Source organism: Pipistrellus kuhlii, unplaced genomic scaffold (assembly GCF_014108245.1).
Source record: "Pipistrellus kuhlii isolate mPipKuh1 unplaced genomic scaffold, mPipKuh1.p scaffold_m20_p_1, whole genome shotgun sequence".
NCBI lineage: Eukaryota > Metazoa > Chordata > Mammalia > Chiroptera > Vespertilionidae > Pipistrellus > Pipistrellus kuhlii.
In genome coordinates, this window is record NW_023425404.1 from 195,820,591 (window position 1) to 195,834,887 (window position 14,297).

The window sequence follows — 14,297 nt, forward strand, 5'->3', positions numbered from 1 at the left end:
GATAGATATACTTTTATATATCTGTACTCAAGTTGATTATAAATTTTATAGCTATAAAAGACATATGATATATAATTTATAAATAATGCAATATACCACATTTTGGTTTATAAATTTCCATATAGCTTGTTGATCCTAGCAAAATGATTTCATTGGTTTTTGCTGAGCTCTTACATCTCTAGCCAACCTATGGTTGCAACTGACAAATGAATACAGTTCTGACATCAATAGTGATTGATATTTCCCTGTATTTTCATGAGTAAAACAACAAAGAGGTGTTCCAGAACCTCACTGGTGTATCAGGATGTGAGCAACTTCTTTGCTGAATCAGAAAATACTTTGAATATTGGAAAAAAATGTTTCCCGTGTTTGTGCTATGCACAACGTTACAGCTACAAACAACACAATTTTAAATTAAATCTGCTTTATTAACATTTCCTCCATCATTTTCTTAAGTTAGTCTATCAACAAAGCAAAAAAAATCACACCTTGATTCACAGCATATGCCAATTCCTGTGGTGTAAATGTTCCCACGATGGCTACGCTCAACACCAGTAAGAAATCACTGGGTGTGGAATTGGGAAGAATACAGTCACTCACATATTTCTGTCATACAGATACCATAAACATAAACAACACCCAGACTGCAGATGAAATAGCAAAGTACAATAAAATAATTAGGAGGCAATGCAGTTTGAGAGTTTATTGCCTTTGTTTGTAATATAATTTATTCAATTATAATTTTATATAATTTAATTTTTAACAACAGCTGTGTTTAATTAACAACTGGCTTTCAAAATGAACCATCAGCTCTACTGCACAGCCTGAGCCACTCCAGCTCACCAGTGACCCTGGGGTCGACCTTCCCCTTCCCCTCGCAGGTGCGATACCGAAGACCCCCGTCATTACCCACTCTCTGTTAAAAACCCCCAAGCTCTTCTGAACACTGTACTAGTACCGGTTGACCTTGGAAAAGGTATTTGACCCCAAGATGCATTTCCTTCTTTATAAAGCCAAGATGGTCCTACCTTCATCATAGTGTTGCTGAGAGGACTGGCAGAGTGACAAGCGCTCTGACTAGAGGGTGTACCTGCTTGGTAACTATGATCTCACACCCTGGTCCTCCCCGTCATACCGTCTAGGGTTCCACACCTGAGGCAGGTGCACGGAGAACAGCTCCGGCCCCCATTCACTCTTTCTGCCATTGCCTCACCCAGAGCCAACAGTGACCGATGGCCTCTGGTGAGCAGAGTGGGCACCAGGCTCCGCAGTAGAGCTGATGGTTCATTTTGAAAGCCAGTTGTTAAAGTCACAGGCTGGGAATACAGAAAAATACTAGTGTCTTTTTTTCAATGAGGCAGACAGGCAGGATCCTTGGGCCCTCTCAATATTCCATTGCTGAGAGGCAAAAACAAGATGATCTGGAATGAAAAGGCTTATGTAGGTGCTAATCTGTGGACCTCTTCATCATGGAAATTCTGGGATGTGGGGGCTAATACTATGCTGCCTTCTCTACTTACAGACACAGATCTGAGGGACCAGGTCCTTCCCAGACCAGGCCATTTGCTCCCGATGGCTACCATTGAAGTGCAAAGTGAGGGCCGTAAAGAGGGGGGGGGGGGGCTTGGAGGAGAGGGACCAGACCATGGACAGCCTGTGGGTCGTGTGCAGGACATGGACTATAGCTGCAAGCTGTAGAAACACCGGATTTTAGAATGAGTACTGGGACCAGTCGGTATAGCTCAGTGGTTGAGCATTGATGCATGAACGAGGAGGTCACAATTTGATTCCCAGTCAGGGCACATACCGGGGGTTGTGGGCTCCATCCCCTGTAGGGGATGTGCGGAAGGCAGCCAATCAATGATTCTCTCTTATTGATGTTTCTATCTCTCTCTCTCTTCCTCTCCCTTTCTCTCTCTGAAATCAGTAAGAAACATAGTTTTAAAAATTAAATAATAGAATGAGGTTGGTGGGTGCAATATGGCAGATAGGAGGGAGGAAGTGAATGGAAGTGAACAGATTCCTGCTGATGGTGCTAGACATTCCCAGGGGAGAGATGGTGCAGCTGACCCCAGTGGCTGGCCCATTGTAGGCCTATATCTCCTCTCATCTCCCTGCCCTGCCTTGATTCCCTTCCTTTCCTTGGACCTTCTGGAGGCAGAAAGTGTGGGACCTGAAAGTGGAGAAAAGGATATTGTCTTGCTCTGGAAGCCCCCCTCCATATAGGCATGAGGCCCTCCCTGGCCCCTGCAGACCACAGAGAAGACCCACTGTCCCTTCTCGCCTGGGATTTCCCTGGGTGTGCACCAACCAAGCACAAACCAAGCTTTTGTTTTGAGAGTGGTCTTAAAAATACATATATTGCTTTTGTTCCGTGTCATTTTCTATCAGGCTTCCAGAATCTTTCAGGCGTGACCATCTATAAATTAAATTCCACTACGAGCCCATCAATGGGCCCATTAACTGGGTGATTCACTGTGGCTATTGTGTTTGCTCATTATGTGCATTGATGGTCTCTTAGAAGCTGCATTCCCCTGAGAGCCAAGACAGAAAAGAAAGCAGAAAGCATTTGAAAAGATCAAATATGAGGCTTCTATTTTTTTTTTTTGGGGGGGGGGGTGGAAGGGAGGAGGGTTTCATCTGTTTTCTTTTGCTGAATTAAATTCTAAACAAAAAGACAAAGAGGAAAGCCTGGTGGTGGAGAGTAACTGGATTCTGGGAGCGATCACTTTGTAGTGTATATAGACATCAAACTAGAACGTGGTCTACCTGCAACATGTAATAAGGAAGGAATATAAAAAGAGGAAAGAAGGTTTATGGGGTTTCTTGAAACTTAAAGAACTCAGAATTACTCTTGCTTCTTAGATTATCTTTTTTCTTTCTCTCCTCAAGAAGATTAAAAAGAGCCAGGAGCATTTATCTAGAACACATGTGTCAAACACAAGGCCCGCGGGCCAAATCCGTCCCGCCAGGCCTTGCAATGTGGCCCGCACCGCGCTGTCATCACTGCACTCCGCTGCGTTTCCATCACAATGACAGTTTATGACTATTCAGTAAACCATTCGGCCCGCGATTTAGGCTGGATTTTAGATTTTGGCCCCTTCTCTGATTGAGTTCGACACCCCTAATCTAGAAGGTGCATAAAAAGGCTGGATTCAAAGACTAGCTCTGGGTAGCCAAGGCTGAGTGGCAGGACCTCGAGCCTCGCACGGAGCCAGAGCTCAGTGTGGCCCGTCAGTCCTCCCACTCCCCTGGGCCATGGTTTTCTCATCTATAAAATGAACGGGTTCTGGCAGATGACGTCTTTCCACTGAGCTCCGAGCTCTGAGGATCCTTAAAGTGCCAACTCTGGCAAAGGAAGAAGCTAAATCCAGACTCCACCTTCCACTGCATCTGCAACCCGTGGGTAGAGCCTGTCTATTCTGGCATGTTCTGCATCCATTTTCTGCCTTCATAAACCAGAATGAGCATCCCCCCGGAGGTTCCTGACTCCGCCTTCTCCTGCACAAACCTTTCCTCGGCTGCCCTTCTATTGAGGGGAGAGATGGGAACCCAGAGTTGGTGGGACATATGCATACCATGGGTGACTGTACAGGTGGCAGCCCCTGGATCCATCTCTAGAGAGAAGCTGGGCCTCTCTCTGAGTCTGGAAAAGCTGGAGGAGGGACCTGAAGGAGCCTGGGAAGAGGGGGTCAGTGAGGGGCTACTTCCTGGCCAAGTGTAAATCCAACAGGCAGCCATCAGAGCTATGCACACAGGAACATCAGGTTCGGGCCAGGTGGACAGGCCTGAATCTGGGCAGCCATTCCAATCAGGAGTAAACAAAGGTAGACCCTGAGGAAAGAAGATGTGACAAGGTGCCCACCCAGCGTGGTTGAGTGTTAACCTATGAACCAGGAGGTCACGGTTCCATTCCCATGCTCAGGTTTGCAGGCTCGATCCCCAGTAGGGAGCATGAAGGAGGCAGCTGGCCAATGATTCTCTCTCACCATTGATGTTCCTATCTCCCTCTCCCTCTCCCTTCATCTCTGAAATCAATACAAATATATATATATATATATATATATATATATATATTTTTTTTTTTTTTTTAAAGGAGCTGTTACAGAGGGGATCCACTCCTTGCTTAGTGGTTTGGTTCCCTCTCACATGACTGCCACCTTCTCTGTCTTTTCCTCCTGTGTCTCTAGACCTAATACGGTATCCAGCACATGGCAGCTACTCACTAGCTGTTTGATTTGAGGCTGGCACCAGGGTCTGACTACCAATTTCAACTCAGGTCAGTAAGGGTCTCCAGTCGAAGGGCTTTGTTCCCATGACCAGAGACAGCCTTTCAGGGGCTTTGGAGAGGATACAGAAGGGAAGGTGCCCAGGATGGGGCTGGGGGCTTAGGAAATAAGCTGTCACCCAAAACCCCTGGACACCACAGCCTTGCCAAGGTGACACATAGAGTCAACCATCACAGAGGTGTGAATGGGTGAGGGGTGGTAATGAAAAAAATCTCATTGTGGTTCACTCAGTACTGAGTTCCTCGCGAAAGAGTCACCAGCTCAAACCTTCAGGGGCTGGTTAGCTAAGACAGTAGGGAGTGAATGGTTGGGCTTTAGGAGCTCGAGAGGAAAAAAAAACATATGTGAATATATTCAAATTTAAACCGTTTTTTAAAAAATCTGTGAGGCAAGAAGGATGTGTATGTCCTTCCATTTTTCTGGGTTCCGCAGGGCAAACACATAAAAGGTGTCCGGTGTCCAGGCCATTACACACCAAATCCCCAAGAAATTGAGCTTTGCTCAGTGTGCAAGGAGAGTGCTAAGCATTTCCTGCGTTTAAAAAAAAAAAAAAAAAAAAAAAAAGCTGTGTACAGGAATATAACCACCCTTACCGCTTAGGGACCAAATGAAACTAACAAAATAGGTGTCAATCACTTGGAGAAGTTGTTTGTGACAACTGATGTGGTGACTATTTTAAGGGAGTTAGAGGTGCAGCCTTCAGCTGCAGAAATGATTATAATGGCCTCTCCCGGGCAAGAGTTGGAGAACCAGTTTATTCTGGTATTTGCTGGAGTCTTCCCGAATTAGCTGGAAAACTTTCGAAAATTGGCCTGACATTTCCAGGAGTCACAGAAGTTTAAAAAGTAGGCTGCAGAAAGATTCTAGCTGATTTGGTTTGTAAATTTGCAAAAAATATGTATATATACACCTTCTGGAAGTTACAAAAGAGTCATCTCTACTCATATTTCCACAGTGAGTGTGTGACAATATGCGTGGCCCCCAATTATCTCGTCTCCTGGTGCTCATGTGCCTCCCTGTGTAATCGCCTCGCCTGGTTGTAAGCTAGCCTGAGACTGCTTCTAAACAACAGGGTATGGGATGCCTCTTCCTTTATTACATTCCGTAAGATTGTAACTTTCCCCTTATCTCCTTGGTGTGCACATTTTGATGAAGCAAGGGGCCATGTTAGGGAGGCCCATGTGACAAGGAACACTGGGCAGCCTCCAGCCAACAGACAGCAAAGAACTGAAGCTCTCAGTCCAACAAGCCCCAAGAATATGAATCCTATCAACAAGCAAGTATCCTTAGAATCAGTCCTTCCCCTGGTGAGCTTTCAGATGAGACCCAACCTTGTCGGACACCTTGATTACAGCCTCAACAGAAACCCTACAACAGAGGACCCAGTGCCAGGCTGGAAAAAATGAGGACAGAACTAACAGTGAGCAATGCTCACAGGAGCAAAGAGGGGGGGGGACAGAATGAGAGACATAAGGGGATCTATTGCTAGGGTCTGGCAGTGATGTGGGGGCAAGATGCCCAAGTTGCTGGTTTGGAAACTAAGTGGGCAATGGAGCCACTCACTGGTGAAAGGGCCTGGTTCCACTGGAGGGTAACCAATTAGAAAGGCCCAGAAGATAGTTGGATGCTCATGTCTAGAACTTAGAGAAGAAATCAGAGTGTAGCTATAGATTTATGAATCAAATTCTATCTGGATTTTAAAAACTGAAATGATACAGTGATTAAATAATTTTGAAATCATGAAATAATTAAAAAGGGAAATGAGAAATAATGAAATGACACCATCATCTTTCTAGATGGTCAGTTTACAATGACAAAATGTATCACAACAACTCACTCAATTTTCTCTTCATCCCATTGCAGTCCACAGTCTACACACAAATCCTGGATGGAGAGTCTTAGGCTATCACTAGGCAGTTCCTGGGGCCCTTTGTTCAAATGAATAGCCAGGGACATCCACTGAGGGCCCACTGTGGGCCCTGCAAATCTCTGCCCTCAATGAGACAATAGGTCAGAAGGCTTCTCAGACATGATTATAGCTACAAGTTGAACAAAAGTGAAATTTCAATTCAAAGGAGTGCTGGGTGAACCTGGTCTCTCACTTGGGGAAGGTTTCTCTGAGGATGTGACAGTTGGCTGAGCTCAGAGCATGAGTCAGGGGGAAGGAAAAGAGGACAATGGGTATTTGAGAAAGAGAAAATAGTGCCTGAAGGAGCCTGGGGGAGGAAGTAGAGACAGTCCAAGGTCCAAAAGGAGGCAAGTGTGACCCAAATGGAGAAAGTCGGTAGGACAATTGTCAGAGGCACTGACCAGGTCAAGAGGTCCTGAGGAGGACAGTATCATCAGTAAAAAGCTCATGAAACACCTGTAAAAGAACAGGAAATACATTCTGCTTGGCTCATTAAATAAGGTGTATAATAGTGATAGTCTGTGATAATGCATGCCCTAATTAATTTCAGCAAATCAATTGGACTTAAAATAATTTAATCTCTTCATAGAAAATGCCACAGCAAAGTATCTACATTATATAGGAGTTCAATAAACATTGTTTGATTCCAAGTTGCTATTGTTAAATAGTCTGCCTTCCTACACCGATGATGTTTGCTAGCCTGGGGTCAAATTCAGCTAACATAGGAAAGCCTTTAGAATAGGGGTGTCGAAATCAATCAGAGAAGGGGCCAAAATCTAAAATCCAGCCTAAATCGCGGGCCGAATGGTTTACTGAACAGTCATAAACTGTCATTGTGATGGAAACGCAGCGGAGTGCAGTGATGACAGCGCGGTGCGGGCCACATTGCAAGGCCTGGCGGGACGGATTTGGCCCGCGGGCCTTGTGTTTGACACATGTGCTTTAGAACATTCCTTAGCCCACAGGCACTGTCCTTGTTTGACCATTTGGTGAAGGTAAGATGCTCTTCATTTTACAGAGCAACATCACGGAGACTCAGAGTGGGGGAGGGGAGTCCCACAGTGACCCTGCTGATGTGGGGACCAGGCCATGTCCTCATCTTGACTGGAGCACCTCTTTTATCTCATGCTTCTGCCCCTTGAAAAATAAAGCTCATACATTAAAAAAAAAAAATAGTAATTCAATTCCTTAAAACATGGATTTTTTTTTAACCCTAATGAAAATGCAAAGACTAATTTGGAAATATGTGTGAGATGTTAAATACTGAAATCTGACTGGGTGGTTATCTCTGTGAATGAAAGCACTTAATTTGTTTATTCCAGCTTCTTACTATTTCCTGACTATGACCTACTTTCTTTCATCCCAGGAGCAATAGAAGGGCAATGATAGAAGGATCCAGTGATCTGAAATTCCAGAACTTGGCTCTGCTGAAAAATAGGTGAGAATATTTTCTTGATTAATAGAAAAGTGAAGAATTTGATTCTGTGGCAATGAATCTGACCATCTCTAGCTCAATTTCTCTCTCTCTCTCTTTTACACACACACACACACACACACACGCACATACACAGCATTGCTGGCAGTGACCTTCGAGGTGACATGAAGGGAAAGGAACTTGATGTGGCTGGCCTGTCGGCACATGTGTGATGCAAGTGTAGGTGGTATGACCCCCAGAGCTATTTCCGTCACCCACCCAGGGTTCCAAACAGCCCAAGAAACACCACTGAGAGGGAGCCTTCCATTCCCCGGCCGATGAATGATTTACATGATGGCTCGTGAGTGGATCAGGCCCAAGTCCACTGCCAGGTCTCATGAGCAAGGAGACTAGAGAGAGCCACCGCCTCTATGGTTTCTGTTACCGAACAATTCTGACATCAAGACTTGCACAGGCTATTGAGAACACAGAGAGGAAAGAAAGTCCTGGCTTCAGGGGGCTCACAGCCAAGTTCCAGCTCAGGATGGGGACAAACGTGATAAAACCACTGACAGGAGACAGACCCTGAAGTCAGGTCCAGCTCTGCTGTAGACCAGTGTCTGGGCAATACCCACTGCTCAGAGGGAGTGCAGGTCTTCCTGGGCTGGACAGAAGTCCCTCACCACGGCCTGCAGGAGCAGTCTCTGTGCCTGGGATCTCCATGTGTTAGGCCAGTCCTTGAATCCTAATCTACTTCAACTCAGATCAATCGGCAGACACGCAATCAGTTCCTACTATGTGCTGGGCACAAGGAGCCTTCCCAGGGCCCTAGGATTGACGTGAAGTCGTTCTCCTAGGCAGAGGGAGTGAATGTCTGCAAGACGGAATGCATGAAATATTTTCAGACCACATTAAGCCATGGAAATTTTGTGGCTGTTCTCAGACTTCTTCAATGTTTACATTAAATCCATTTAAATAATGCATTTTACGTCCATTTTTCTTATTTCTTGACAATAGTGAGCGATGAGAGATGGAAGGGCTAGAAGCCTTGCTTCAGATGGAGATGGTTGTGGCAATTACAGACATCAAAGTAATATTTACACTCACATTTGGGAGGAAAAGAGAGAGCGGCGCTTTTTTTTTTTTTTCCCCCTGAAGGAAATTATTTTGGGATGTGTCACAGCACACTCAAGATATATTAAAAAGAGCAGCAGACGATGTTTCTGCAACCTGTTCCAAACCATTTATAAACTCAAGCTAGAAAAAAATCCCCCACATCCATACAAATCTCTCTACCACGGCATATTTTATAATGAAAGTATCGTATGAATATAAATTAGTTTTCAGGTAGATAAATCAAATCAAAAATGTCTGAAAACTATATATTTGGGTCTATGGTCTTACTTGAATAACTGTGGAGCCGATGTTCTCCTTCTCCATACAAATGATAGTTATCAGCGTGTGATGGTGGGGAAGGTCAAGCAGGGGTGCTGCCGGTAGGCAGAGCTGTGAGTCCATGCCCACTGACCCACATCCTGGCTGGGCAACCTCCCCCACACAAGCCCATTCCCATCACAGCTGCGTGTGTATTTTAGAGAAGGTATTTTAAAAATAATAAGCAGGCCCAGCCAGTGTGGCGCAGTGGTTGAGCTTCAACTTATGAACCAGGAGGTCACAGTTTGATTCTTGGTCAGGACACGTGCCCAGGTTGTGGGCTGGACCCCCAGTGTGGGACGTGTGAGAGTCAGATCAATGATTCTCTCCCATCGTTGATGTTTCTCTCTCACTCTCTCTCCACTCCTCTCTGAGATCAATAAAAGAATTTTAAAAACAGTTGAATGAAGGCCTAATGTGTACTGAAATATGGTAGCAATCATACGTGGGTAAAAACTGCTGTTTGAATTTTAACCCTACTATTCTGAATTCAAATTCTAAGCAAGGTTACAAGCAGAGCTTCCTTTTTTTATTAAAGAGCCAGCCCTATGTGCCCTTGGTGGTTGTCTCGATGCTGGCCTTGACACCTGGCATGGTATTAAGATTGTGGGCATATCTGGTCTCTGGCCTACAAGGTCAGACAGCAACATTTTGTCTAGAAAGAACAGCAGAAAATTCCAAAAAACAGTTTGTTACAAAATAGGGGTTTTCCTTCTCAGAACCTTTAAAAAGAACTACCTGCCCCTGAAGCAGGGCACTTGTGTGGAGTCTGCCTGCGTGTGGTACTCTTGAGGCTGTCCTGGCCAGATATTTCAATAAATCTTTGCCTGCTTTTTTTAATAAATCATCAGCCTCCAGTGATCTTATTTGGAACCCAGGATTCGACCTCACAACAGTACCAGTCACCATGAAAGGACTGTTGACCTTTAATCCTCAAGACAGTGCCATGGAGTAGGTTTAAAACAATGAGATTTAAATAAGAAACAGATCAGTATACACTCCTAACTAAACTGAGTATGTCCTCAGAGCAAGAAGTGCTTTAGGGCTCCAGGGAGGGACAGTCCAGGGCCCGGCAGAGCAGGATCCTGAGGACATGAGAGGGGCCTCCCCCAGCCAAGGGGACCTGGGCGGTGTGAGCTTTTTATAGTTCTGGATGCTACCAGACACTTTCAGCATTTTCCCAGGACCCCTTCAGAGGATTGTATGCACTGAATTGTTTTTAATAATCATAGGAGGATGTGGTTTTATTGGTGAGACAGAGAGAGAGAGGGGGGGGGGGGGAGAAAAACATCAAGGTGAGAAACATCTATCCAGTTGCCTCCTGTATGCCTCCTGACCCGGGATAAAACCCCCAACCTAGGTATGTGTCCTGACTAGGAATTGAACCTGCAACCTTTTGGTTAATGGGACAACACTCCAACCAACTGAGCCACTCGACCAGGGCCAAATATTTATAGAATTAAATAGAGTTTTAAAAAGGAGATTGTTGAAACAAGGAAGGCTTCTTCTTACAAAGCATGAACCCAGTTTCCACTTAGAAAAAGGAGCCTTAACCCTCCCATCAAGTGAATTTCTTCTGCCTCAAAGGAGTACAGCAAGCATGTCAAACTCATGGCCCGTGGGCTGCATGCCTTGTTTATTTGGCCCATGTTAGCCTTTGAGTTTGACATGCTTGGAGGACAGGCTTGGGAGACACTCTCCAATCTTGCATCTGTCACCAAAAAAAAAACAAAAAACAAGAGAACCTATTTCAGGGGTGTCTACATGGGATGGGGAGCGGGCTCTGGCTGTGTGTGGACTGTAGGCTGTGTTGGGATAGTACGAGCCTGCGTTGGACCTAGGCATTCTCTTGAGATGCCCCTTTTATCTACTCTTCCCTAGACATGTGTGCCTTCATTCACTCACTCATTCACTCTCATCCACCATGTTTTCATGTTCTAGGCACTGTATTTGGCATTTGGTTTCCCTTTTAGGACCAGGGGTCCTAGGCAGGAAGTTTGAGATATTATGCCCTACTCTGTTCTGGTTATGTGAGCATGGGTCCCATTGCCCAAATGCTAGATAGTCAGGGAGGGCTTTGGTAGTCACACTCCCTGTCCCTGTGGAGGCGGCTTCTTGCTGAGTCTGTTCTACCCTAGCCTGCCTCTTCAGGGCATCGCAGTGGCTCCCTCGCACCTTTCTGAGCCGCAGCTCTGAGCGTCCCTATGCACCACCTGGTGATGTGCTCACTGCCCCAGCTGGCACAGCCCTCCGAGATTACCCCTTCCTCTCTCCTCCCCAGCACCACCCTTTCCCAGCCTGAGCTCCCACAGCTCCCGCTGCAAACCTCACTCCCTCCTGGAGGGTGGTGGAGAGGAAGGGGATGGACCCTGCCCTCAGAAAGGCTAGGTGTGAAGGGATGCCATGGAGAACTCCTCAGGGGCGCACCTGAGCCTCCACCCACCCTGCAAAGCGAAAGGGGTCTGTATATAAAGAGACATCTTATATTTCTTATTGGTTTCAGAGAGGAAGGAAGAGGGAGAGATAGAAACATCCATGATGAGAGAGAATCAGTGATCGGCTGCCTCCTGCCCACTCCCTACTGGGGATCGAACCCGCAACCCAGGCACGTGCCCTCAACCAGAATTGAACCCGAGACCCTTCACTCCACAGGCCAATGCTCCACCCACTGAGCCAACGCAGCTAGGGCAAAGCGAAAGGTTTAATTCCTTAATTCCCACGCATTGGGTGCCAGCATCCCATGATGCCCTAAGATCCATATGCCGATACTGCCCACCGGAATCACCAGGAGGGTTGAGTGAAGTGACTCAGGGCACACATTCAACAACAGAGAAGAAGGGAATGGACTTAGATTAAAACTGAGTTTAACAGCTCTCAAAATGCAGCTGTCTTTCACACAATCGAGACTTTTATTCTAAAGTGGTCTTCTCACTCAGGGCAGGATGGATAAATATTCTCTCAGTGAGCAGTGAGCCCGAAACACCCTCCCCACCCCCCTTTACCTGGGAGGCCCGAGAGGGGAGAGGGAGGGAGCAGTGGGTGAAGTCACCCTGACAGTTTCCTGGGGGCAATGCCGGGCAGTGGAGCCTGGGGATACCTAGAAGGCCACGTGCAGCACAGTCAGGTGGCAAGGAGGAACTAGTCCCGGCGCTGGGAGCACGGCCCTGGAGACAGGACAATCCCGTCTCTATGGAGCAGGGACAACACACCTTCCAGACTCCGCTCCTGGATCAGCAAAACCCTGTGCCCGTTTATCCTCAGAGCCAGTTCCCCTGGGCAGCAAGGGAGGGGGGCAGGGGGCCCCATTTAGTGCCCTTCAAAAACAGGACATGATTAAGCATATTAAATTCCTAAGAATTAGTAAAAACTTAAAATAATTCAGAAATTAAATATCTTAATTTGTAAGGAGCCCTGACTATTGAAAGCCACCAACCCCTGAGGTCTGCTTTGTTTCCCTTATTTCCCTTGACCTCCCCGCCAACAGGCGGACACCCCGGACACAGAGGAAGACCTGCCTCCCTCAGGGTCCTGTGGGGGGGGCGGGAGAGCAGGTGGGGGGAAAGCTTTAACTAGATCCAGCGAGGCCTGGCACATGGCTCCTTAGGGATGCTGCTGAGGACAGAAGCCAGGGGCATCCCTGCCATTCCGGAGCTCCGGCAGCTCCTAACACGTGGGCCCCGCTTGAGCCCAGAGAAAGCACATCCCTTCTTCAGGAGGTTTGCTAGCAGCGTCTTTCACTCATCACCCTGCCCGCCAGGCTGCGAAGTGTGTGGACACAGGAATCTTTTCAGAGAGCTTGTCGGTGCCCTCCAGCCAGACAGGACTGGCGTCTAGGAGGCCTCCCCAGGCCGTCCTCCCCAGACTGTCCTCCCCAAGCTGTCCTGCTCAGAGCGTCCTCCCCTGGCCGTCCTCCCCAGGCCCAGGGCGGCACTTCAGCCCCTCCTCACTTCCCTTTGCGGGCTCAGCGGAATCACAGCGCCTTCCCTGCCTTGGCTGCCTCTGCTAATTCACTGAGCTTGCTAATTCATGACGCACGGAGAGCCCTGGGGTGCGGGTCCCAGAGGACTCCCCTGTGCGTGAGTGCTGTGGCTGTGGGACCGGGAGGGGTGGGGGGAGGGGGTGGGGGCAGAGTGGGTCAGAGAAGCCGCTTCCTGGCGCCCTGACAATTGGAATCTCCCAGAATCGGAGCCTGTGGTGGCAGTTGCTGCTTGCTCGAGGCTTGTCAACAAATCCCATTCTGCCTGGCGCTCACTGCCCGCTCTGGGGAAGGCGCTTCGTTCTCTGCGCCTGAGCTGCCCCTGCATTGTGGGGAGCCCAGCCCAGCCTTCTGTGGACCCGGGACCCTCAGAGCCACTCTGTTTAGGGGGCAAAAGACCTACTTCACTTCTGCCTCCAAGAGCCTAAAACTGAGAACAGTGAATGGGGCCACATTACCTGCAAGGTGCTTTGGAACATAACGGTCTTTGATTCCAAACACCAGGGGAGATGAGATAAGAAACAAGACGGGATCCGGATTTAAAGCCCAAGGTCCCTCGGAGCCTGGGGAGACCGGCATGGTGTCCCGGACCCGGTGCAGGCTCTCAGGCCTCGGCCAGGGCATATGAGGCTCACTGCACAGCGAGGAGGAAACACAGCCTCCCATTTCCGTGAGTGAGCTGTAGTCCGGGGAGCCTCTGGGTCTCCATCAAAGGCCCGATGTCACTAACGGGCCGTGTGCGGGAAGTGTCAGAGAGCTCCCGGGCCCCCGGTGAATGGCCGGCGCCTGGCTGGCTGGTTTACTGTTAATTTCTGCAGAATCAGGCAACTTGGCAGGCTGCCAAGAGCTAATAACCACAAGGGTTCGGAGCCCGCAGCTGCAGGGCTCCTGCGAAGCCTGACTGTCCCCTGCCTGCAGGCTGGAGCCGGAGAGGGGCGGGGCCAGGATTCTAGGGCTGGTGTCCAATCCCCCACTCTCTGGTGGACCGGGGCAGGCCAGGGGGGCCCTCTGAGCCCCCTCTTTCCTTGTCTGGGAACTTGGAACAGCGGCAGCTACCCCACAGGGCCATTTTGAGTTTCACATGGTGAGCAGAGGCAACAGTGAGAGCTGAAAGTGGGGCTCAGACTGAGGTCTCCTGGTTACCAGCATCTCCAGCCTCGCTGCCCTGTGCCCAGGGTGCCCGCCGCCAGCCAGGCCTCATAAATATTTACACCCGCGTGTGTTGCGATGCTCAGCTAATTGCTCCAGTGACGCACTCGGGGAGCCTCGGAGGAA

At 48.1% G+C, this 14,297-nt stretch overlaps 1 protein-coding gene across 1 annotated transcript in view; it reads left to right on the forward strand.

Annotated features, from left to right (window-relative positions):
• Positions 1 to 14,297, forward strand: part of CLNK (cytokine dependent hematopoietic cell linker) — a 105,382-nt gene that overhangs the window by 39,420 nt on the left and 51,665 nt on the right. Inside the window, exon 3 of the mRNA XM_045574108.1 lies at positions 7,565 to 7,636. Coding sequence (XP_045430064.1) covers positions 7,565 to 7,636 — 72 coding nt within the window. The remainder of the gene's footprint in view (positions 1 to 7,564; positions 7,637 to 14,297) is intronic.